Source organism: Clarias gariepinus, chromosome 18 (genome assembly GCF_024256425.1).
Source record: "Clarias gariepinus isolate MV-2021 ecotype Netherlands chromosome 18, CGAR_prim_01v2, whole genome shotgun sequence".
In the NCBI taxonomy this organism is placed as follows: Eukaryota; Metazoa; Chordata; class Actinopteri; order Siluriformes; family Clariidae; genus Clarias; species Clarias gariepinus.
The window spans coordinates 13324495-13349906 of record NC_071117.1 but is presented as its reverse complement, the minus strand read 5'-3'; the positions used below and the strand labels follow the sequence as shown (position 1 = coordinate 13349906).

The following is a 25412-nucleotide window of genomic DNA, read 5'->3' as shown; positions in this document are numbered from 1 at the left end:
TACCGCAGCATTTTGCATCAATATCTCTTCCCAAATGGTTTGCACGTAGTGGAATCATCATTTATTTTCCAACAAGACACTGACCCCAAATACACCTCTAGTGCTGATTGGCATTTAATCTAAATCCAATTGAGAAGGTTAGAGATAAATTGGACTGGAGAGTGAAGGAAAAGCAGTCAACAAGTACACAAGTTGCCTACTTTGAAGTATCAAAAATATAACATATTCTAGATTATTTAACACATTGTTGTTGAATACATAATTCCATATTTGTTCTGTCAAAATTTCTATGTCTTCAGTATTAATATACACTGTCAAAAATAATAAAACTTTGAAAACAACAAATTTAAAGAAAAAAAAACCTTGAAGAAGAAGATAAAACAAATACAATTGTGATTTCAAAACATTACTATTCCAGCTACAAAAAAAAAGAATATTACAAAAAAATATATTTAGAATGGATGTGACTGGTTCTGCAGAATGTTCAGTAAAACCAAGCAGCTAATTTCCTTATACTGCAGAAATTTTACACTTTTTTAAAGCAAAAGGTCATCAGTTATTGACTTTGTTTCATGAATTATCGTTTACTGTTTTTTATAGTTTTTTTTATGTAGAAATTTTTATATTAAAGACATACTTCCTTTGCAGCGGTTATTTGAATGTACCTAGGACTTTTACACAACCACCTTATAAACAGTATGCATGATGTTGCACTAATCTCTTTCACAATATGCACAATTTCCTTCCACAGTTATGCAGACTGGATACTTTTTTTTTATTAAGTCACTTTCGTACATTTTGTAATATTTGTGTTGATGCAAAGTTTTGAATACTGTATTTATATTTTATTACTTTTATTCCTGTTTACTTCTAATATCTTTGTTATGGTGTTACGTAATGCTGCTGCATTAACTCTAACTCTAATTTCCTTTGGTGCCATCTATCCATCCATTTATCCATTCATCCATATGACCATCACTCTTATATTTATTTCTGAAACATCCCATTCCAGAGTTGAACCTGTTCCTGGTATAATAAGCTCCATTCTTCTGGAATGGCTTTCTAATAGGGTTTTGGAGTGTGGCTACAGGGATTTGATCATTTACTCAAGAATTTATGTTCCAGTTCAGTAGGGTTGAGGTCAGGGCTTTGTGCAGGACCCCTGAGTTCTTCTGTTCTAAACTTGAAAAACCATGTCTTGTTTTCCCTTTCATGTCGTACTTCGTGCACAAGGATACTATCATGCTGGAACAGGTTTTGGCCAATTAGTTCCAGTGGAGGGGTATTGTAAAGCTACAACAAGCTACAAGTGTGACCACCATAATTTTTCATATTTAATCTTATTGCAGGGGCTATAAAACTAGAAATAAAAATGTCGTCAAACATTTGCTGATGTTCAACTGTTCATATCTAATGTTTGCAACATATAAACTATAAATATAAAATTCAGCTCAGCTCAGCCCTCCAAAATAGTTTGAAAATAGAAAGTTGAATAAACTTTCACTTAAGTGTCTCACACCCAGTTATTTCGATATAAAGCGGAAGTTGAGTGTTTAAGTTTTTCTTTCAACAGGAACAACACACTTCCTCTGACGTACTGTGGTGAGACACATCTCGCATAACTTTACAAGTTTGAGTATATAGCTACTTTTTTTTTTTTTTTAAATGGGTGATGAAATGAGTGCCAAAAATTCCTTAAATAACCAAATACATTATGTCTTCTTAGAATAACAGTATTATCATAGTTTACATTCTTGGCTAAAGTTTTGGTCTTTTTTCATGATATTGATGTAAATCCATTCAACTCTGCATGGTCACTGATTTGTTAAAAATTATTCAACCATGGTGCTTAAATTTACAAATCACAAATTCACAATAAAATGTAATAAAAGTATTACTGTTAAGTAACAACTTATATTTTGTATACTTGTATGGCTAAAACACCAGTAAATGGATTTTTATTACAAAAAATTCAATTAATAACATAAAAGGAATGTTTGCTATTAAGCATTTTAGAAAAGAATATCCACAGCCAGTGGTTTGTAACAGTTGGAGCCATAGGCATAATTTATCGTGGATTGGCAGTTGCAATCAAACCCCAGAAATTAAAACTAGCCAATTAAACACTAATCACCCAAATATCATCTTATATTATGATGAAGTGGTGGGCTTTTTAAATTTAATGTAACTGGCAAGCAAAGAATCCCATTCCGCACTCCTGTGTGAGACTTGTGTTGCATCCAACCCATCCTTTGCATGTTCTCAAGCACGCATAAGTAACTGCAGGCCCGAGGAAAACTAATCACATGGACTATGACAAGAGGAAGAATAAAAGGCCAACCAATATGTTTAACTTGTGGATTGGTCAACAGAAAAAAAACGAAAACTGTTTTGGTATGATTCTTCCTCTTAAAATTAGTGTGAAACAGCCTTTTGCAAAAAAATTTTTTTAATAAAAATAAAAATTAAAATCCCCTGGGGGAAGGGGTGTATGTTGGGTCCGATGTCGAACCCAAAGGTTGAAGGTAAAACTGTTATATTAAACCTTTCTACTTTCTTGGTAACATGACGAACTATGAGAGAAGATGGTAAAAGGAACAACACAGTAGAATTTATAGCTGCTATAACAGCGGTGTCCAATTTTCTCCAGAAAGGGCCTGTGGGTGTGGGTGCAAGTTTTTATTCCAACAAAGCAGAAGCCACACCTGATTTCACCTGTTCAATAGTTTTTCTTGTTCCATTTTTTATCACCTCCTGTTGATTATATTCCTATAAACAGCATGTGTTTTTTATTTTATTTCTTTTCATTTCTTATGAATCTCCATCATTTGCCTTTAAACCAACATTTCCTAAAATAATTGGATCCTTAGGATTCTGTACCTTTTTTTTTTTTATTCACACCCACACATCCTCGAATCAAGCATCAGAGAACACTCCTTTAAAGTATTTCCCTATAATTGCTAATCAATTTCCTAAATACATCCTATCTTCTCAGTCTGGAGTGTAATCTGTGAGGACTTGATCTGCTCAGTAAAAAGACACGAGTAATAAGGCAGTAATTGGCCACATTTGGAGCTTAATGAGTCCCTGGAGCACATTCATGCTGGCTCATCAGATGCCATGACAGAATAAGCGTTTGTGGATGAAACGGCTGGAGAATGACCCAGAAAAAGTTGCCAAACAGAGGCAGAACTGATTGCATAGGGTGTCTGCAAGGCAGTGTTGGTTGCCCTAGAGTGCTTTGACAACCCTGAACTAGTCATCTAACACTCATCCTGACAAAAGTCTGCCATCTGCTGGTGACTAAAATTGCAAGTTACTTTGCTTTACATCTGCACAAACAAAACAGACATGAAATAGCACTCACTCTCACTCACTCATTGTGTATACCCCTTTACCTTTTATACAGGGTTGCGGGGGGCTTCAAGCCTATCCCAGTGCACTAGGTGGGTTGCAACCTGGACAGGGTGCCATTTATCTCAGGGCACACACACACACACAAATTCACACTTTACAGGCAATCTGGGGACACCAATTAGCATAATCTGCATGTCGTTGGGCTGTCGAAGGAAACTGGAGCACTTGGAGGAAACCCACCAAGCACAGGGAGAACATGCCAACTCCATGTACACAGACACTGAGGCAGGAATCAAACCCAGAACCTTTAGTTGCAGGGCGACTGTGCTAACCACTTAGTCCACAGTGCCGCTTTAAAAGAACAAACTATTGCAATTAACGTCATGTGTTTAAACTTTTTGTACATTTTAGGCAGATTTCTATAACTGATGTCCACTATTCCCATGCAACACATTTTTCTTCTTATCCACACACAGACTGAATAGAGTAAATAAAAGCTATTTACTTTGCAAAACAAGCATCCAATTTAATTAATCATTGTAAAAAAAAGATAAAAAAGATTTTGGTCAGTTTGTCATCTGCTATGGCCTACACACTGTACTTTATATAACACTATCTGTGCTATCTGTGTGCAGTAACGATTGTGTGTCTGCTTTGTCTGTCTACAAAACATGAACCCCATATAATTTGAAAGTAACTTTGCTAATTTGCTAAGTCAGTCTAGCATAGATTCTAGTAGCTTACATAAATTGACAGGCCATGACACGTATTATAGCTAACAATAAATATTGATTATTTAAAATACCTGTATTTATGTTTAAGATGAGTAATAAAAGATTGTTATGACATGAACATATGACAATATTTTATTCAATTTTAAACTTCAATTTCTAGAATACAGAAACTCTCCACATGCAATACGCAAAGTATGTGTCCCGATTAGCCAGTCATTACCAAGCCTTACCCTGTATTGCTAGCACATTTTTGATCTTATTTCTTGTTTCCTGGCTTGGTCTTGTCCTGCCTTAGTCATGTTGTTTGTTAAATGCCTGATCATTTCCTGTTACCTGTTTCCAATTCTGATTCATTGCAGAATTTAATAAAATCCATTAGCACTTTTGTTTTCACCTTCGTTTATGATACAATACTTCATCTCATGAAGTAATTTTTTACTTCCGTCAACAATTACTTGCTCAGAGGCAGATTGTTAAAGAGCAACACCAAGAAATTGAGGAGATCACCACATTAAGCCTCCTTGTCAGCACAGCCCATGTCACCACCTCATTCTGCAGCCACGCTCATTGGATGCTACGCTCATTGGAAGTACTCCAGTAGAGCTAGCCGAGCATAAGAGCATTATGCTGCAAGGCATGCTCCACTTTGCTAGCCAGGAGGGGGGGTTTCTGAAGACACAAATATAGCTCGGTTCTTTAACATGCTCACTAACTAGCCTTTCCCTTGAGAACAGAACTTGAACTCCTGCTTGCACTCAAACAAGGAGGCCAAAGTGCAGCCGAAAATGCATTGAGTGTTTGCACCCTGGCAGCTGGAAGTTGATGGAATAAGCTAGCACTCAAAGGATGCATTTTATCAAGGGCTGTGTCAAGCTGCTAAATGAACTGCCATGTACCAAATCTCCCCCAATGAGCTGATGGACATGTCCACATGGCTTGACAATTTGCAAAGGAGTTAACGGTCCTGCGCGAACCAGTTTCCCACCATTTCCTGAAGTGTCTATATTAAAGCGTAAAAAACACCAAGTTTATGGGTGTTTCACACTCACAAAGCAGTATTTCTAGGGTTCATCACTGGACCAGAGAGTGTGCTCATGGACCAGAGTAAAGCTTCAAAAAACTGCATTCCCACTGATAACAATGGGACATTGCACCTCCTGTGGAAGCCAGTTCCTATAGTTTTTGAGAAGAGAAAAAGCCTGATTATGAGTTTGGAGTCAGTGCTGTTCTAACTCAAAGGTCTGAACAAAAGGTCTGAACAAAAAAAAATGTAGCATTTTTCTCTCGTAAGATGACTTTAGCTGAAGGTAAATATAAGGTAGGCAACAGAGATCTACTCACAGTTAGACCAGCATTAGAGAAGTGATGGAAATGTCTGAAGGAGCCTTCTACCCTTTTGTTATCTAAACTGACCACGAGAACTTGAAGTAGATTAAAATAATCAAAATGACATCACCGAGCCAGGTGGGTCCTATTCTTCATCAGATTCCCTTAAAGAAGTATCTGATGAATGCATCTTGCCAGAGGAAAGTGTTGTAATCATTTGGGATGAAAGTTGTACAGCACCTGGTCCTACACCTCTCAAGTCTCAACTCTCAAAATTTATCCGCTCCTTCAGGGAAGGTGGCTGAATATGCATTGAGACATCAACCTGTACATCCCCTCCTGTTCAGCAAGTGCTCAAGCCAATGTACCTCGAACTCTGCCAGGTGGTAACTGCATACCACGTCCAATGTTTCAGCACCTTGAGCCTCACCTTGCCATCATAATCATAACCGTGGTGATCTCTGATTGTTTTCTGAGTCTCTTTACTGTGTCCTTCAACTGGTTGTTTTGTCAGGTCCTCCTGGGCATTGGAAGTTTACCCATACTGTACTTACCCAGGTTCTGGTAGGTTTGACCTCTGGAATGATCAAGATGCATGATCTGGTGCATCCTGGGGCATCATGGGGTATCCTGGAGTATCATCCACCATTGCTGCTACAGTATAGAACGCCAAGCCCAACAGACTCAACTGCTGGTTATTGAGGACTGAACAGGTTTGGGAATAAGCATACTAGCATCTCAAGCCACCCAATGGTTACGGGTTGTGTTTTGGTGGGTGGTTATGCTGTGTCTATACTGGCATTCACATCCAGCCGCAATTTCCAGAATACAGTGTGGTGCCCAAACATGGCCAACAAGAACTTTCGACCATTACAAGCTTTTAACTGGTCACATACACCAGATTACTGACTGTGCACACCTGTCTTCCATCACACTCTCTTACAGCCAAAGTATGTTAGGACTGACGCAAGCACTTTCAATTTCTAAAGTATACAGTCTGTCTTCACTGTCAACCATTATCAAGCCTCATTACCTCATCAATTGCTATTACTCACATTATTTAAAATTATTTTTCTGTAGCAGCTGGAAGCTGGCGGAATGAGCCAGCACTCAAAGGATGCATTTCATCAAGGACTGTGTCAAGCTTCTACTGTAAGTAAACTGGCCAAATCTCCCCTGTTGAGCAGATTGTCATGTCCACATGTCCTGCCTCGGGGTCTGTGTGCGTGAAGTCTGCATGTTCTTCCTGGTGGGTTTCCTCCAGGTACTCTGGTTTCCTCCAACAGTCCAAAGACATGCAGATTAGGCTACTTGACGTTCCCAAATTGCCCATAGTGTGTGAATGCATGTGTGACTGTTGACCAGAGGTCCGACCATGATCGTAAAAATGGGAATAAATACAACGGTCACCACTGGCCTCCAAGGTGCCTAGTGTGACTACGGAGGTTCCTAGACGAATAGACGGACAAATATAAAAACAATACAAAAAAGTTCTTCCACACACTTTTTTATTTGGAAATAATAAAAATTAACTCTTTTTTTTTTAAATATAAAACATACACATCATTTGAGCCACATCTTTATACAAACAAAAGTGTTGCAAGTGAATACTTTTATTTAAATGTATCCTATTTATTTTTTGTCTTGACTCATTTCATTGGAACATATAGTGAGTTGTAAACAATCAGCATTTTTGTAGTTTTCTTTTCATTCTATACTCAGTAATACTGATAAAATCAAACGAAAACCAGGCTCACGTAAAAAAGAAAACGATCTTGGCTAATTTTTTTTCCTTTAATGAATGCATCTTGAAGAGAGATAGAGGCTTGTATTGAAAGCACAGAGATGGTCGTGTTGTGGCCGAGCGGTCGGGCCGGCTAAGCGTGAGATGTTATCGGAGGGTCCTGACATCTCGACTCAGCTCCAGCGAGTCAGCGGTCCCTCTGGAACAGAGATGTCTTTTGCAAGAAAATCCTTGGCCTCTTTTTGCAAATATGGCTTAACCGACTTATTGGTTAGTTCATATTTACAATCTGTGCATGTATTATTGTATTTCACACCTGTTCAGTTCAGTAGCTATGTGTCACTCTAATTTACGTATAACTAGCTAATCTCTGTGTCTCGGAGGTAAAGAATCATTTACATATGAGATATTTGTAAAAGAAGGCGGTTAGGATATGATCAGTTTTACAGTACACCACATATCCCTTAAAAGGGATAAGAAAAGACAAAGAAATGCAAGAAAAATAAAAAATAAAACATTCATCACCGGAATGTAGGACAAGTATTGGAGGTTTTTTTCCCCCGTGGATCTGAGAGTGAATGGCTTTAGTTTCTTAGTTTATCTCGTTATAATCAAGTACAAGCAAACTGTACAAGTACATGCAACAAACAAGCTGGCCTACTGTATGTGGAACTAACACAGGTATCAATTTCTGTAGCTTTTTTTTTGTTGTACTGTTTTGTTTGTTTATAAAAATGTGCATGCAGCTCGGAATAGGTCATGCTGCTCCGCCCCCTCTGGTGGGAGGGGCCAGTAGCTTGGCAGATGATTGGCGTTTGTAGAAGCAATGACAAAATGTGAATGGTCATCTCGAACGTCACATAGGGGAATTATTTCCATGAATGTTAAATAATAATAATAATAATAGCAATAATAATAATAATAATAATAATAATTATTATTATTATTATTATTATTGTTATTATTATTATTATAAAAAAATCTGATATATGAACAAAATACAAATATTTCCCTATTTTTTGTCTTTTCTTCCTATATTGTAACATCATTGTTCTTGTGCTTGCATTTAAGCTGCAAAACAAAACAAAAAAAGCATTGAAAAAATACCCAATTCCATGCGCATGGAAATGGAAAAAATATGCTAGAATATGATGTGTTACATAATACACCATCTTAAAAAATTCACCCAGTCTGGTCGTAGATTTCTGGAGATAAAATAAATAATATGTAATTTGATATAATATTGTGTCCTATGTAACCGTATATGTAAACAACCCCCACTTCTAAACAAAAGGCCCCATTTATACCTTGCTTTAACATTTTTTTTTAATGAGAGAACGATAATTCTGTTTGCCAGGGATGCATCGATACTGACAGGAATATCAGTATACAGGTATTTATTTGCCAAAAACCGACATCTGATACTACGTGATAATGTGTGACTAAAACAGACATATATCACAATTGTTGTCGATGTTTATACAAAAAAAGTGAAGAGATATAATTAAGGCCTTCCATAACACAAGTCTTTAAATAAAATATCTCTATATATATGTTTAATAAAGCATGTTCATCTTGAGTATGTTTACATGGTGAAATAATAATAAAAAAAAAGTGGCATTCAAGTCAAACTTGATTTGCATTACTTTTTATGGGAAAATGCGTTCTGCAATACGAATTCCCACCTTAAGAACTCGCCTCTGGAAAGGATTAAATTCCCCTCGCTGTATATCAATAAATGGGCAGTCATTCCTTCGAACTTTTGCATGATTAAAAGTCCCGGTTTGACTTACCCCAGCATAAGTTCATTGCTTGAGCAGTAAAATGTACCATTAAACCCTGATTGCTGAATTACTAAGTTGTTTAAAAATTTTGTTATAAGATTTGGTGTTGACGAGTACCAAAAATATACTCGATCTGATGCATCCCTGGTGTTAGCAGCTACTGCTGTCAAAATATGATTGTGGCTTAGGCTTCTGGAGAAAAAATCTGATGCTCGCTCTCCTACAAAAAATTGGACGATCTCAATCCCAGAGCCGGCTGAAAACAGATAATCTCTCTTTTTCAATTGTATTGTAATGCCACTCAAACTGTAATTGCCTGTACTGTGCAACTTGTCAATGCACCTCAAAGTGACTGTTAAAGCAAAATCACAAAAATGATGCCTTCGATTTTTTTGTACAAGTTTTTTGAAATTGCAAACTCAAATTAGCCAACATATAGTATTGACTACAAGGAAAAAAAGTAATAATTTCACTTTAATTTGCTTGCTTATCATTTGGTGAAAATGTTGATATGACTCATCATGTGCTCGTTCAATTGGCATCCAGTCCAGATTTTGTATGTCCTGGGTTTATTTTTTTTAATTAGCATTATTTCTGTAGTTTTTATTAGTTGTACAACATCTGTCTATTATGTGATAGAAATATGTTTGGAGTCTGTATATGTGCGTGCGTGCATGTGTGTGCACTCATTTTTCTACAATATTGCAACGAGCTAAATGGCAGCGAAACGTTTCACATATCTGAAAATTTCCTTTAAACACTTGGCTGCATGTTTAGCCGGTTTGTTAATCTGCTATTGAGTTAGATTAAGTGTGATTTGTTTGCTGTTGGATTCAATCAAGCCATTTGACAAAACTTCAACGTAATCAAATCAAGCCATTTTATAGGCACTTGAACAAAAATTCTCGCATAAGAACTCAAGATCTTCCTCTTGTGGTGTTTTGCAGTAATTGGTGTCAGGTTGTGTTATTACCCAATTTGTCAGATGTTTTTTTTTTGGGCAAATTGGCATAACCCAAATATCTCATGTGCTAGAGGGATACCACAAAACTCATTTCAGTCGTTACAAGAACTCTCATAGTGACAGCTAGGTCATTGGTACCTTTGCACGCTCGGCTTGGTGATGTACACTTGATGCCGAATACAATCAATGCATTGAAGGTTGAGTATCTTGCTCAGTCGTACAGTAGCTTGGTACCCCAAAGCCTTATCTACTGACCCAACAGCTAGCTGTTATTTGCATTTTAAATGGGGAAACAAAATAGTTGAAACGCTAATGCAAGGTGTAAATGGCAGCAATACTCTTTTGCTGGAAGAATGGTGCTTTCAGTCTAAAGATGACGATAAAGAAGCTCTTTAGTAATGAAATAATAATAAAAAACAAAGATTGCAACATTGCTGACAGAAATGAAAGCCAGTGGTGACCATTTATTATCAACAAAACCATTAAAATTGTGCTGGTCCTCACTACTTTCCCTTTTCTATTAGCCATGTTAACTTATTATTTGAACTATTTTTTTTTGTTGTTGTTTTTTTGGTGATTTCCTTCTTGTGAATCGCAAATACGCCTTTTTGGTCCTCTTGATGTTTAGAACTGTGAGTCTTTGGTCAATGTGGCGTTTTAAAAGTCTGTAACTGTATCATCATCATCATCATACACTCATAGACCATCAGGAAGGGTTCACGGTGTGAAAGCGTATGGAAAACTGTTCTGCGTAAATAGAAAGTATACGCATGAGAAAGCGAAATCAAGTGTTGGAAATGTTTTTAGGGAACACATTTTCTCAAGTCCTGTTTTTTTTTTTGTTTTCTCATTCTCAGCATCGTCACCATGCACACTGTACTTTTGTAGACAACACAAACCTCATAACTTGAGTGTTAGAGGTACTAAAAAGAAATTAGCTGAAAGAAAGAATAAACGAAGAGGAAACATTGAGGAGAACGTAGCCTCTGTTGGAACAATGACGTTCTACGGATATCGGACCGTAGCTCTGGGTTCTTGATGTTTAGGCACCAAATCATCCCTTTTTGGAATGGCCTTGCTCCTTTCACCATCATAACCTTTTGACTTTCAATGCTCGCCTATACAGGAGTCTCTTTCGAGACGCCACAATCTCTTGGTCGGAGGTCGCATTGTGTTTCTAGATCGATACATTCTGCTGCTCTGTTAAATATTGAATAACATTTGAAAATCACCCTGCTTACTTTTGAACTTTACTGCAGCTCCGGCGCTGCGATTAATTTAACGGTTTGTCACGGACAAACAGAATCGGCAGAATATAGAGGCCTTATTTCGCGGAGACGCACAACAGAGGGGGGAAAAACAAAAAGAAACAATACAAACCCCAACGTAATCGACAGGAGTGATTGTCATTTTTCGTCTTTTGTTCATCGCATTTTTTTTCCCGCTCTGCCTCTTATTGTGGTCCTGTCATGTCCACAGTTGATTTTCTGTAGTGGAGAGTGTGGGGTGTGCTTTGTAAGTTAGTGCACTAGGATCGAACCCCAGGTCCTGAAGAACTGTCCAGAGACGTCTGGGAAGCTCGTCTAGTCAGCGAAGCTAGCGTGGGGTCTACTAAAGAAGACGGTGGAAACAGTTTGTACCAGCCAATCACGTTGCTGGCCAGGTCCAGCTCCTCCAATAGAATTTGTGCTACTCCCATGAAGGATTTGTGGTCCATTCGTCCATAATCTCCCCAGACGATGACCTGGAAGGAAGTTGACAATTGACTCTCATTCCACTATGCCAGTGTTGTATTAGCAAATTGCACTTACATCTGCGAAAAATAGATCCATGTGCCTTTATATTGCAAGATGCAACAATAATTTAGTCTGTGTCTGTAACCCTACGTCTACTGACCTTTTCCTCCAGAGCTGTGCACTGACATTGAAAGGTAGAACAATGACCCACCTGTAACACTTTCCCCTGGGGGCTCTCTTCAAACTGCAGGGTCTGCTGGTACAGCGGGTCCAACGTTTTCCGTGCAATTTTCGTTTTCTTCTTGGCCACATATGCCCCGTTTTCTAGCAGGTACACCTTTACATAAGGAGCTGAGAAGAAAAAAAAAATTTCTCCACTTACACTGCTTTGAGGTCAGTAATATTCTTTTTTTTTTTCTCTCTTTTGTGAACTCTCTTGTGAAGTTTGTCACAGTAATTACAGTTAAATCCCTATTATTACCAGAGTGTAAATAAATAGCAATAAATGTCATAATATACTGTATGTACGAGGGGTGTGACTTTGATTGTAAACACAGTTATGAGAGCAAAAACTATCTTTATTTCTATCTATATATTCCCCTGCTATAGCCATGATTAGACTGCCTGCTTCACATCTGAAACTCTGGCCTCCCAGGAACTCCTTTAATGTAATCCCAAACATGTAAAAATGACTTTGAGAGAGGTAAGTACTGTACAAGGGATGAGGCAATTACTTCCAGCTGAGTTCCCGAAATATGCAAATGGTGTTGGTGAATGATTGTGGGTACAGTTCCCGAAGACACACACATCTCTCTTTCGCAATTTTGTGACAGGTTTTTGATTTTCAAGGATCAATCAAGATTTTTCAGGATTTCAAGGAGCCAGCTTGGCCAGGATCATAATTCATGTACGTATTGTCTTATTCAATATATTTGTCACACAGTTTTACATCTTTATTCATGAGAATTTTCACCAAAGGTCCCAGTTTGACTTAAAGGCCCCTCTTATTTAAAGCTCTTGTTATGGCCTGTGCTTAACACCCGATAAGACTAAAAGATTTGACTTTATTAAAACCAGATGCCTTTAAAAAGTAAATTAGAGTCAAGCCTATACAAAAAAAAAGTTTAAAATTTTCAATAAAATAAAAAGCAACAGCTTTAAATCTACCTTCATACATTTCTAAGAAAAAAACAACAATGTAACTGATAACAAATAGGAGAAATGTGCAAAACTTTACACTGTTAACTGTGTATTAAATTATAAATAACTTAACATTTCTTCCTTTAAAAAAACACATCAATAACCAGTACGGTATTTTATTACAAGGGACTGACCTGGGAGGGATTTGGATCCTGGTTTTTGGATGAGGCCACGTGCTCGGATCACCTCCACCTCCAGCTTACCTTTCTTGTTCACCATGCCAATCTGGATGTCTCCTGTTCAGAGTGTAAAAACAGCGATTCTTCAGAATTAGTTTAATTTAAAAATATATCTACAGTAATATGCTCATTAACAGGAAATACGTGATCAAGATCTCATTCTGAAATATGACAATATTTATCATGAACAGATTTTAGAGTCAATAGAAAAGACGTAACACACCAATAGCAGGAGTGGCCAGAGTTTGTCGGCCCACAAGTTGGGCAGGACCCAGTCCGTCCAGAAAGTCACTGAACTGAGTCTCCACCCTCACGGCTGGGAAGATCGGACTGAAAGAGCAGCAACCGGACGGTAAGACAGAGTGCTATTGATAGAGTTGTCATCTTATACCACAACCGTGAATTCTTACACTAGATGGTGTTGATTTTTTTTTTTTTAACAGTTATGCTGGCTGTAATGAACTAAGATTATTATTTCTATAGAAACAAGCTATTTACAGATAATGATCTGAGGTATATTATTTATCAAAAAGATGCATTTAATCATTGATATAATGACATTTTCTTTAAGCAGATTCAACCGATCAACTTTTATTAGAGTCTTTACTGTCAGTCATAAAAGTCAGTAAAATTTCTGCTATATGGAACGTCTTCTCGACTTTATTTTTAACTCTGGCTGGTGGGGTAAAAACTAATTATAGCTTGTATATTTAATATACTGTACATGGTATAAACATGATATGCCATTATAAGTAATTAAATTCCATATTTTTTGGGCAACTTGCAGTGGTAAAAAAAAGGAATGAAACACTTTGGGATATGCTGTTATAGGCAAATGATCAATGAGAGCAACATCTGGAGTACTACTATATTTCACCTTTTTTTGTATTTTGACTGACAGTTTTTGTTCTCTCGGTGTGGATGTCCTAACCAAAAATACCCAAAAAACAAGCTGTAATACATATCATTTTTAAAAGATACCTATACCTATATTGTGTTAACTCAAACCAAGACATTGTATAAAATGCACTCAAGAACTAAAGCTAATAAAACACAGAAATGTGTACTGTTTAATACACGAAGGGCTGTTTCTGATTTCTGTCTGTGTATAAAAGTGGTAGAAAACATGTCTGACCTTCCCTCTGAGTTGTAGCTGGCCATGCTGCCGTTGTTGGACTCACGGCTCGGCTGTCGACTCATGTTGCGCTGCAGCTCGACGGCCATGCCTGTCTCCTGACTCCGCTGTATTGTCCCACTCCCCTTTGCCTTTTTATTGGAAGATTCTGGAGACAGACAGCACAATCCATGAAAAAAAAGGTCTCCTGGTGCTAATTAGTACTGAAAGCTCAATTTACCTCAGTTAGCACTGCAATGCTAATCTTTACAGAAATGTAATGGCGGCTAATTGTTTTTTGTAGCTAGAACCAGATATAACTTTATGTCAGTTATGAAGTGTATTCTTCACAAACATGTACACCCATGGTAGAAAAACCATCAAGCATTTGATAAATGTTTAAAGCTGCTAAAATAATCTCAGCAGCAGTTTTGCTTCTAATTGAAACGTTAGCCAGCAGCGCTGAGCTAACTGCCTGCTTTTTCCTTCCACAGAAGTAAAAAGCTTCATCTCCTTCACCAGAGTCTTTGTACTTAAAAATGTCAGAACAGAGTGGAGTGTCGCTCCAGGCCTGTGAGATCTTTAATGTGCTTTTATGTCGGCTTCAAAGCGAACAAGTGCAGCGGGGCAAACGCTAGCCTCTGCACCTCAGTCCCAGCATGGCCAGCCGTCTCACAGGGAATAACGCCGAGTCACTCCTGACTTTTAAAGGGTAAGGAAATGGCTGTGGTTGCGTTTATTAAAGAGAAGTTGATTGAAGTGCAGCTTTTTTTGTGAGATGGTAAGCAGGAAATTATTAGAGAACACTGTTGGGGGAGATTTATATATATATATATATATATATATATATATATATATATATATAAATCTCTCCCAACTAAACAATATAGTGATATATAAATATATATAATTAATAAATTAAAATAGATTAAATAGAATTAATAAATGATTGTATAAATATGTACATCGATCAGCCATAACCTTATGACCACCTGCCTAAAATTGAAAAGAACCCCCACCCCCCACCCCCTTGCACCCATGATTGCCTAGTATTGGAAAGTATTCCCACCGCTTCCTCCTGGCTAGTATGACCAATTTAGCTTAATTGGTGTTTCAGAAATGGATCCAATTAGAAAGAACTTGATATATTGTCTTCATTTATAATAATAAATGAATAATAATAATACCATTATTATTAATTTATTCATCTTCGATACCACTTATCCTGTAAGGGAGCCTATCCCAGGAGATTTAGGGCATGAGGCGGGGTACACTCTGGACGTGTTGATACTCCAATCACAGGGCATACACTCACACTCACACTCTTACTCACTACAGGCAATTTGGGAACAGCAATTAGCTTAATTTGCATGTCTTTGGACTGTGGAAGGGAACGGGCGTACCTGGAGCAAACCCACCAAGCACCGTGAGAACGTACATCTCCATGCACACAGAACCAAGGCAAGAATTAACCCTGACCCTGGAGGTGCAATGCGATAGTTCTAACCACTACGCCATCATACTGACTTACAATTATTATTATGCCAAAAATGATAAAAAGACCTTAAAATCAGTGATACTGTATCTCAGAAAAGCATACTGTGACAATATTTTAAACAGTATTAATATTATACGGTCAATGATGCATGTAGTGAGTAATTGCTCACTAATGGTAAAGCTGTAAAAGTAAAAGTCTGACCTGTCTGGCCGATCTGAGAGGTGCTGCGGCTGCGCCTGTTGCCCACGATGGCTACAAAACGGGCATTGAGGCTGGAACGACGCTTCTTGCTGCTGTTGCTGCCCACTGTGCCAAGCGCCGTGTCCGACTGGCTGCCGTCTGTCCGCTCTGGCGTGTTGATTTCCCCGCTCACACTCGTGCTCTTTAACATGCAGCGGCCCACTGAGGCCCGAACCTGCCTACAGGAACAGAGAGCGACCCAAAGGCACAAATCTGAACACTCAGATCCTGCTTGCTAAACTACTTTTTTTAAAAGAATATTTTCATGCAGTTACTCACTACCTAAAAGTGCTGCTTTTTCTAAGAATCACTTGTTTGTATTTTTTTTTTATAAAAGCAACTGACAAATGAGTTTTTTTTAATTTATTAAAGAAATTGAGCCAAACAATGAATGTTTCTAAAATCTAAAGATAAATATTACAATCATCCATTGTCTGTTCATTACTATTCATAAACACTAAGTGCAATAAATTTAACATTTAATTTGAATTAAATATAAAAAAATTAAGTCTGATTTCATACATTTATAAAATTTTATGACAACGTCTTAATATCACTGTGACTGAGTCATAGCTACTGGGTCACCCTGCCATGATATCTTAATAGAAGTCAGTCCAGAAGTGTTACTGTACAGTATAACAAAGTCAACTGTTATAACATCTTAATGTAGGCTCACAGAGAAAGAATTATATTGCAGTCAGCTGTCATAGTGTCCTAATTTAGATTATGTGTTATACTGTCACAGCCTTTTTTTTGTCTTAATGGATGACAACCCTAAAAGTTTTCAGGGGAAAGTTTTCATCACTACCTTGTGTCAACATAAACATGTTACCTTACTATGTACAGTGCATTTAAAAAGGTATAGAAGGTATATTAGGGAAAAGTTTTGTTTTTTTTTACAATGAAAGAGAGAAAATCTATGAGATATTAAAAAGATGAGGAAGAGGACGATTAAAAACACCCGACACAATAAAAAAGACGAGATGAAGGCTGCTATCAAAGCAACCTGGTCTTCGATAATGACAGCCATGGCACAGGCTGATCACCTCCATGCCCTTTGGCCCTGATGCTTTGAGAAACCTGACCAAGTGTTAGTTGAATGCTTAATTAACCTACTTTTCATAATTTTACATTCTTATATTGTCTGTATGGAAAATATTCTAATATTTGGATTTTCCTGAGTTTTATGCTCTTATCATTGAAATTAAATCTAAACAAATGTTTTAAATATTTTACTTATGTGTAATAAAAGAGTTTTACTTTTCGAAACAAATTGTGTCCTTATAATAACCGGGCCCTATTGGAATAAGCTTGTATAATATAACCTTTATGTATATTTATGTCGGTTGTCAGAAAGAGTTTTTATGTAGATGTTATAAAAATTTCTCCCAATCATTTAGTTTGACGATTCGTTTCTATTCACACAGCAGTGTAGCAGAGCGCTGTGTCTCCGGAGGAGCTCGCGTGTGTCAACATGCTCTGAGGGAGTCACAGTGCTGCAGGATCGTCCCGTCACGCTCTCTTCTCCCTCCCCAGCTCCAATAACCGTCATACTTTGTGTACTTTGTGTAGGGAGAGGGAGGGAGGTGGTGGGCTTCTCCCCTTTGGAATGTAGAGGGGTAAGAGAAGGACGGGGTGTTAGGGGGTTTGGTGGAAGGGGGTCAGGTGATGGTGCGGCAGCCCAGCATCGGATGTATGACTGGAGGCATGCAAGGAAGGCTCTAAAAGACAGATTAGACACAGTGTACACGAACACACACACACAGAAAAACAAAACAAAACACATGAGCAGAATGAAGTAGCGTAATGAACTACTAAGCACATGCAGAACAACAGCTTCGTGGTGTGTGCCAGGAAAGTAGGCGTGTGAGTAAAATGTGGGTAAACTGTGTAGAGATGAAAAGCATGAGAAACCAAGCGTATTGCCTCCGCAGTTGTGTCAGATGATTGATTTTAGTCAGAACAAGTAGTTTATTAGTGATTTAATCAGAGAAAATGAGAAATTTAGCAAATAGAGCAAACACCTGGGTCTGTCATGCAACTGTTATTTTTATTTTTTTTTCTACAGAAGAACATCTTTGGAACTAAACACATTTCCTCATTCAGACAGGACAACCTTTATTTCATATGGAAGACTCTGATTAGCTAATGACTAAAAAAAGCATCACATTCATCTTTGTAATAAAGTGAGTTCTTTGGCTGGGGGACACTGTTTCAAGCCAAACATGAGCAAATTCTTGCATTTGTCTCAAAATCTTTTCAGCCCACTCCCCAAATGTGTGTCAGGAGCCTCCAGCTGCAGAATCTCATAACGCTCCAGTTGGCTTCCAGAGCACCAGACGTTTGTACAGACGTTTGTCTGGACTTTATAATAGAGTGACTCTCCACAGACTCATATAATTCTTCTTAAACATTTTGCATTATTATAGGAAAATCTAAAATGTGGAATTTAGTTTGTTCTTGTTGTATACACACACCTTGACCAGCGGTTCAGATAATCACCTGGTCTGAGCTCCGCCTTGTGATGGTGATGTTCCTATCAATTTCATGATCTAATAATTATAGTTCCATTATAGTTAAGATTTTTTTTTTTTTTGCTTTTTAGGATTATTTAGGAATTTTCTCCCTAATTTAGTCGTGTCCAATTCCTCTTCGCCACTAGGGGGCTCCACATTAAGGCTACTACTACCACTCAGTCAGGAGGGCCGCAGACTATCATCTTTTCGAACTGCTTGCTCATGCACTGTTGGGGGTGGTGTAACACACTCAGAGGACAGCGCTATCCGCTCCTTCTGCTTGCACGAGCTCACAGACGCCCCTGATTGGCTGGCCCCAGTTGAGCGTTATTACCTATAAATAACTTTGATGACTGAACACAGACTACAAAAGTTATTATAGGTTCCTCTAATCCCAGTGGAGTGCAGGTCCCGTCTATCTCGCGGTTACCTGACATCTCCAGCCACAGTGTGGCGCCGGTGTTTCAGTTCCTCTGAGAAGCGCCTCTTTCCCAAGCTCCTCCTCTGCTCGGGTCCGCTCACCCCCCATGAGATCCTTCTTTCCCTTTTCTCCTCCCCTTTGCAATTTTCAAGTGACTTTGACCTTTGAACCCGGCGGTTTAGCAAAGTAGGAGGATGCAAAAGGAGGAAAAAAAAAGGGGACGATAGAGAGACAAGACATGCATAATGGGGGACGAGCATGCAAAGCCGTGCAAAAAGAAAAAACTAAACAAAACACTGCATTGAGGAAATTTGACATGCTAGTACAGTAAATTGGATGTCATGATCGTGTCTGCAGACATTTTTAGAAATAATGTTAAAGCTTGATAAGTCTGAGATTACTGATTAGGCAGAAAAATATGTGCATAATTGACATTGCTTTTGCTTGAAAAGTTTCTCCAACCTGAACCGTCCATGTGGCCTCTCTGATTGGACAGACATGTAGCTAGCGCTGCTCAGACGGGAGGCACTGCTGGCTCGGGAGATGGCCGACACGTCGCTCACGTCACTGTCCGACGACCTCGCCGACATGTTATCGCAGCTCCGCTTATACATCTAGATATTAAAAAACATCATATCTAGCCTGCTCTGAACATCCTGTACAATTCATGTGTCACATTATTTTCGAAATATAAATACAAAATGTATGTAAGAACCGAAATACATATACTGGTTCTTGACCGCTAACGCCTTCTACACCATTTGTCCAACTGGTTTCTATTGAGTTTAGGTCTGCACTTGACTCATACACTTCTTTTATCTTCAGCCTGATAAAGGCTACAAAGCACATCTGGATAAGGACATCTTCTAAATGCACTTAATTTAAATGTAATTAAACTTTAATTAAAATACAACACAGTGATAATTAACAATGTTAATTTTCATTGTAAGTATGACAGATCATACCTTTTTATTTACATGTACAGTATTTACATTTAATGTTGTAGAAAGTCATTGAATTTAGCCAGTTATCACTTAAATTACAGCTGCATCAGTCCCTGCTTAAGTTCAAATGATGCAGCTTGTACAGTAATGTTTCAGAGAGTCTTTGACTTTCCTGTGTCAGGACAAAAAGAGCTGCTGACACTGATAATAAAAAATATTACAGCAAATTTCACCATATCAACAACTGCACATATCTTCAATCTAATACAATTTGGATTTGAATATAATGTGATAACTGTGGATACGTACAGTATGTGTTGCCATATTTCTATATCATTACCTACTTAAGACTAATCTGTCATTTCTTTATGAATGAAGAGGTGTTATGTACAGGTACTCTTAATGGCCTATACTACTGTATGTCTCAGTGTAAAGCTGGGTGTGTATACAACTGACTCACATCTCTCTTGTTCTTCAGATCCGTGTCTTGTTCGTGGCCTGAGCTGGCGGACGAACCTGGCCGATATGACGGAACCCGGATTTGACTCAACTGTCGAGCCCGGTCATCTACCGCCAGAGCTGAGGACGATAATTAGATAGATAAATGGATAGATAGACAGACAGACAGATAAATAGACAGACAGATAGACAGACTACCTTGCTCTATACTGCTGCTCTTAGCAGGGAGTTGTGGGAGCTGTCTTCCTCTGCGCACTGATAAGGGAGACTCTGTAGGGGAGTTACGTCCAACATGAAGGTGCGCTCTGGGAGAGACAGACAAAGAGAGAAAGAGATTGATGATACATATACTATATATCTAATGTAATGTAGAGGACATATCATTGGCTATGTAACTGTTTAGTTCAGCCTCCTTTGGTACGTCCACCTCCTTTCAGATTCCAATCTGACTTACAGGCTCTTGCTCTTGGCAATGTGGTGGTCACATTAACAGTCATATGCCTTACCCATTGATCTACTACTGTACCATTATATCTCAATCACACTGCGTTGCGGTTTCTATAAACCAAGGCTTCAAGTTTTATTTACAATAGTCGGAAAATTTGGGTTTGCACCCAACGCCTGAATCTTGTTGCAAAACTGAAAATTAGCCAAAAGAGGGGCAACCAATGTCATATTGGGAAATGTATTTATTTATTTATTTATCTTTTTTTTTTTTTTTGTGATTAACCAGAATGCACCTGTCCTGGCTGGGGTGCCCAAAGGGCTGGATTGGGCCATTTGTCCTCCACCTGCTGCCCCGCAGGATGGAGGTGGGCTGGATCCTGGATGCAGTAATGAAATGACAAAAAAAAGGCGAGATGTATGAAGAAGGAGCCCAAAAAAATAAAACAAGGCATGCAACATAAAAAAAAAATTAATCCATATTCATATTGAGGGTATAATTTAAGAATTAGTTGTACAGTATGGATTATCACTGTAGACTTCATCATAATAGGAAAAAATCTCCTGTGTTAGACTCAAGTGAACTCTGAAGGTGTTCATTCAACATGGGATTTTACTGTCGACATTTACTTACCTATATATTATAGGGCATGTTAATTATTATAATAAAATTAACTTCTCCACCAAGGACTACTTTAAGTACGCTCTAACCCAAACAGATGATTGCTTGCTGTGTGTGTGTGTGTGAGTGTGCTTGTGGCCTGCAATGGGTTGGCACCCCATCACGCTTGCACCCTGTCTTGTGCCCTAAGGTCCCTGTGATGGGCCCCTACACAGGATAGACAACTAAACCATCAGATGCGCAAAGAATTTAGGGAAGTCAAGTTTAGAACTCAATATAAATTTTGTTATACAATGGTGCACTTTTTTTGCTGCATGAAATTAAATATGATGGGTGTTCAAGTCAAACCAGGACTTTTGATTGTGCAGAATCACAGTTATAAGAGTAAAAAAACGACCTTTATTTCTCTATATAATCCCCTGCTACAATAATGCACTTATCCCAGTGTTTTACTAGTGTATTTAATAAGCCGCTAGCCAATAAATGTGATCAAAAGTCATATTATTAAATTGAGAAATACAGTGCTGTATATAATATATCAGATCACTACCATTTGAAATCGTTTTGAATCTTTACCTACTTTGTATTTCATTGTATTATTAGTACAACTGTATCTTACTTCTATATTACAGTATACAGATGTTCTAAAAGCATACATCAGAGACAAATCCAGATGCATAATCTGTTTACTTTAATTAACAATAATTATTGATGTAAAACTTAAATAGACAACTCTGAAGTTGACCCATAATGGATGGATTGATAAGTTTAAAGAAGAGTAAAACAATAATAAAGTTTATATAAGTCAAAAAATTAAATATTTAAATACGGATATAAAAAACATGTTATAACAGTTTCGGCTTCTATGTATTTACTAATAGGGCGAAATTTTTGAGGCAGTGCAACAATTAAATTATTCATCTATGAAGGGAGCATTAAAAAAAAAAAAAAAAAAAATTTAAGGAAATCACTCCAGACCTACTGTATACTGCTTCATCTTGTGTACAGGGTTCGTGGGGGCTGGAGCGTAACCCAGGAGACTAAGGGCACGAGGGTACCTTCAGGATGGGGTGCCAATCTATTGCAGTGCACACATGCACATACTATGAACAATACGGGAACAAAAATTTGCCTAATCTGCATGTCTTTGGACTGTGGGAGGAAACCAGAGTACCGGGAGAAAACCCGCCAAGCACGGGGAGAACATGCAAACTCCATGCACACAGACCCTGGAGACGTGGGGCGACTGTACTAACCACTAAACCACTGTGTCGCCCCAAACCTAGTGCATCAAGACATTATGTAAATATTGTATTCTGATATTTTCCATACAGTAGTTGTCCTTCAAAACGAGTCTACATTAGCAGTATAACCCTTTTTATAGGGCAACCCCCATGATCTATAAAAGTGAAGAGACAAAAAGTAAAAAAAGGAGGTGTGAGAAAAGAGAGAGAAGAATAAAATAAACAAACATGATGCTCAAAAAATCTTACCTGTCACCATCAATGGATTTCTTGTTAGTTTTTGCGCACACAGGCCTGTCCAAACTGCCTGACAGCCTGAACACGGCAGGCGATAAATGAACAGAAGACAAAAGAAAAGATGAGATATGAGAAAGCCGTTGAATGGAAAGATAAAATGGGGTGGGCGTCTCTCATTTCGGCCTGAGGACAGTGTCTAGTCTGTTATTATAGCATTCAAATTAGAATCAATCTGCACACCGTCTACATTAGGATTTTAATAGTGCTGAGAGCGGTGAATGTGCAGCCTGATAAAAATATATCAGCAGGTGCAGAACATAATGTTCGAACAGAAAATGAAAAAAACAACAAAAAAACAAACAAACAGAGGCTCTGTGATAAAACGCAGCACACATTACAATTATTTTCCATTTTGTCGATTAATTAATAAAAAAATAACAATGACACATTATGGACTGTTGGTAATTTAGTAACGGTGCTATTACTTCTGGAACACTCTGTAGCAGTATAAAGTGCGTGTGCGTGCATGTTTTTTTTTTCCTTTTCTTTTTATTGTTGCCTTTTATTTCTTTGTACCTTTCTCTGTCAGGGGAGCGGAAACTGCTTTCAGGCCTCAAACAGGTCGTACTGGCACTTCGCACCCGATCCAGTGCTGGCTGAAGATCACTGTGGAAAGAAGGAAGGAAGGAAGGTAGGAAGGAAGCAAAAATTAAATAAATAATACAAAAAGATAAAAAAAAAACCATATGATAAAGAATAAGGTAAAATAGGATATTTAAAGAAATAAGAGTAAATTCACATATAAATTCACTACATTATAAATGTTGCTTGTTTATTAAAAAGAATGCATGTTTAAACCACATTTTTTGGGAATGCTGCATTGTGGGAACTTTAAAAACTAAGCCAGTTGCTCACTGAAGGGGGAGCTTCTGCCTCTAGCTGCCAAAACGTCTCATTAATGATTTGGGACTGGGCCTTAATCTTTGGCCAACTGGCCGACACACAAACTGGGTCTGTAGGTGCAGTATATTGACACACCTGGCATCCAGCCTTAGTTCTATTTTCCTCTCTTAAGTCTTGTTTGTTTTGCAGCCAGCTGATCGTGAGACTGTACTACCCTGAAACCTGACACCCTTAATAAACAATGCTGATTAAAGTTCCAAAGACCAATCGGAATCGATGTACAAAAGAACATGCTCCAGATGGTTGCAGGTAAATCAGCAGTGAAGATGAATTAGTTGAGCTTCAGCAGTTAGGTCTAATGGGAGGTTTAAATATTCCGCTAATGAGCTGCATGGATTTACAACAGACCAGCTATACAACCTTGACCAAAGTCCTGTGTCGTTACGACTGTCAATATTTAAGTGCCATGGTTATACATATATAAAACGAATAACCATTTTTCAGTGGATAGTCTATTGTTCGACGTTATTGTGTACATTCAAGCCGTACATACTGTACATTTTATTTATGCTTGTATGGAAAAATCTTTTGTTTTTCCAAACCAAGCTATCTTACCTAATGCTGACCTCATCTGTAAATCTGAGGACACGCTGTGGGGTGGGGCTACGAAGCAAGACCCCACCCCCTTCGAGACGCCGTGTCGATTTGCTCTTTAGGCATGCGGGAAGGGTGGAGCTTAACATGGGAATAAAAATAAAAATAAAAAAAAAAGCATGCAAGAAAGCCAAAATGCAAATACAAAAATTAAATGTTGAAAAAGCACAAGAATCAAAAAATTTCATAAGCAAATTAAAGTATTGACCTCCTTATGTAAATATATGTGTTAAACCAGGAAACACATCAAGAAACCACACAAATTGTGTAAAAGAACTAAAAGGAGAAAGATGGGTGGTAAAAGGTTAGTGCCTCTTCTTTTAATTCTGTTTTTTTGTAATAAAATTGGGTATTCGGAAGATACAACCTGAGACGAACAGCAATATATAACTTTTTTCAATGTGGCATTATTTATTGAATCCAAAAATAAATAAATCATGAAAAAAAAATCATGTGGGCAATACTAACTAGCCTGTAGGTCCACCTTTACCAGGAAAAACTTAAGTCGTGCTTTCATGTTCATTTTAGACAGAAGTTTCTGCTGGCAACTCTTTTAAGCCAACTGTTCAGTCTTCTTCTAATTGTGCTGACATGGACTTTAATATTTCACATGCTCAGTGAAGCCTGTAAGATCTGAGATATAGCTCTTGGGTTTATTTGTATTTCTGTTTTCTTTTGTTTTTGGGTCGCGGGGACCTGAAGCCTATCCCAGGAGGCTTAGGGCACAAGGCAGGGTACACACTGGACAGGGTGCCAATCCATCGCAGCGCACACACACACACACACACACACACACACTCATTCACACACTACGGGCAATTTGGCAATGCCAATTAGCCTAACCTGCATATCTTTGGACTGCGGGAGGAAACTGGAGTACCCGGAGGAAACCCACCAGGCACGGGGAGAACATGCAAACTCCATGCACACAGAGACTGGAAACGAACCTGACCGGGAATCGAACCCAGACCCTGGAGGTGTAAGGCAACAGTGTAACCACTACACCACCAAGCCACTTTAATTATGATCAGATGATTTCTATCATGTTTTTACACAAAAAAAAACATAGAATTGAAAGCGGGGAACTAAATT

The 25412-nt window shown here is 38.1% G+C and overlaps 1 protein-coding gene across 5 annotated transcripts in view; it reads right to left on the bottom strand.

Moving 5' to 3' along the window:
* Nucleotides 1-8147: 8147 nt before the first annotated feature.
* The window catches only part of rims1b (regulating synaptic membrane exocytosis 1b), a 63514-nt gene continuing 46249 nt past the window's right edge, over nucleotides 8148-25412 (bottom strand). Inside the window, exons 20-33 of one of the 5 annotated variants that reach the window (XM_053476752.1) lie at nucleotides 23340-23429; nucleotides 22776-22841; nucleotides 20957-21040; nucleotides 20415-20521; nucleotides 20218-20336; nucleotides 19276-19427; nucleotides 18823-18975; nucleotides 16989-16991; nucleotides 15838-16055; nucleotides 14160-14307; nucleotides 13248-13354; nucleotides 12980-13081; nucleotides 11857-11996; nucleotides 8148-11653 (exon numbers count right to left, since the gene is read on the bottom strand). In XM_053476752.1, the coding sequence (XP_053332727.1) occupies nucleotides 11438-11653; nucleotides 11857-11996; nucleotides 12980-13081; nucleotides 13248-13354; nucleotides 14160-14307; nucleotides 15838-16055; nucleotides 16989-16991; nucleotides 18823-18975; nucleotides 19276-19427; nucleotides 20218-20336; nucleotides 20415-20521; nucleotides 20957-21040; nucleotides 22776-22841; nucleotides 23340-23429 (1705 nt within the window). In that variant the 3' untranslated portion in view covers nucleotides 8148-11437. Of the gene's footprint in view, nucleotides 11654-11856; nucleotides 11997-12979; nucleotides 13082-13247; nucleotides 13355-14159; nucleotides 14308-15837; nucleotides 16056-16988; nucleotides 16992-18822; nucleotides 18976-19275; nucleotides 19428-20217; nucleotides 20337-20414; nucleotides 20522-20956; nucleotides 21041-22775; nucleotides 22842-23339; nucleotides 23430-24281; nucleotides 24402-25412 lie in introns of all 5 variants that reach the window. The other 4 variants (XM_053476749.1, XM_053476748.1, XM_053476750.1 and 1 more) reach the window with 4 other exon arrangements.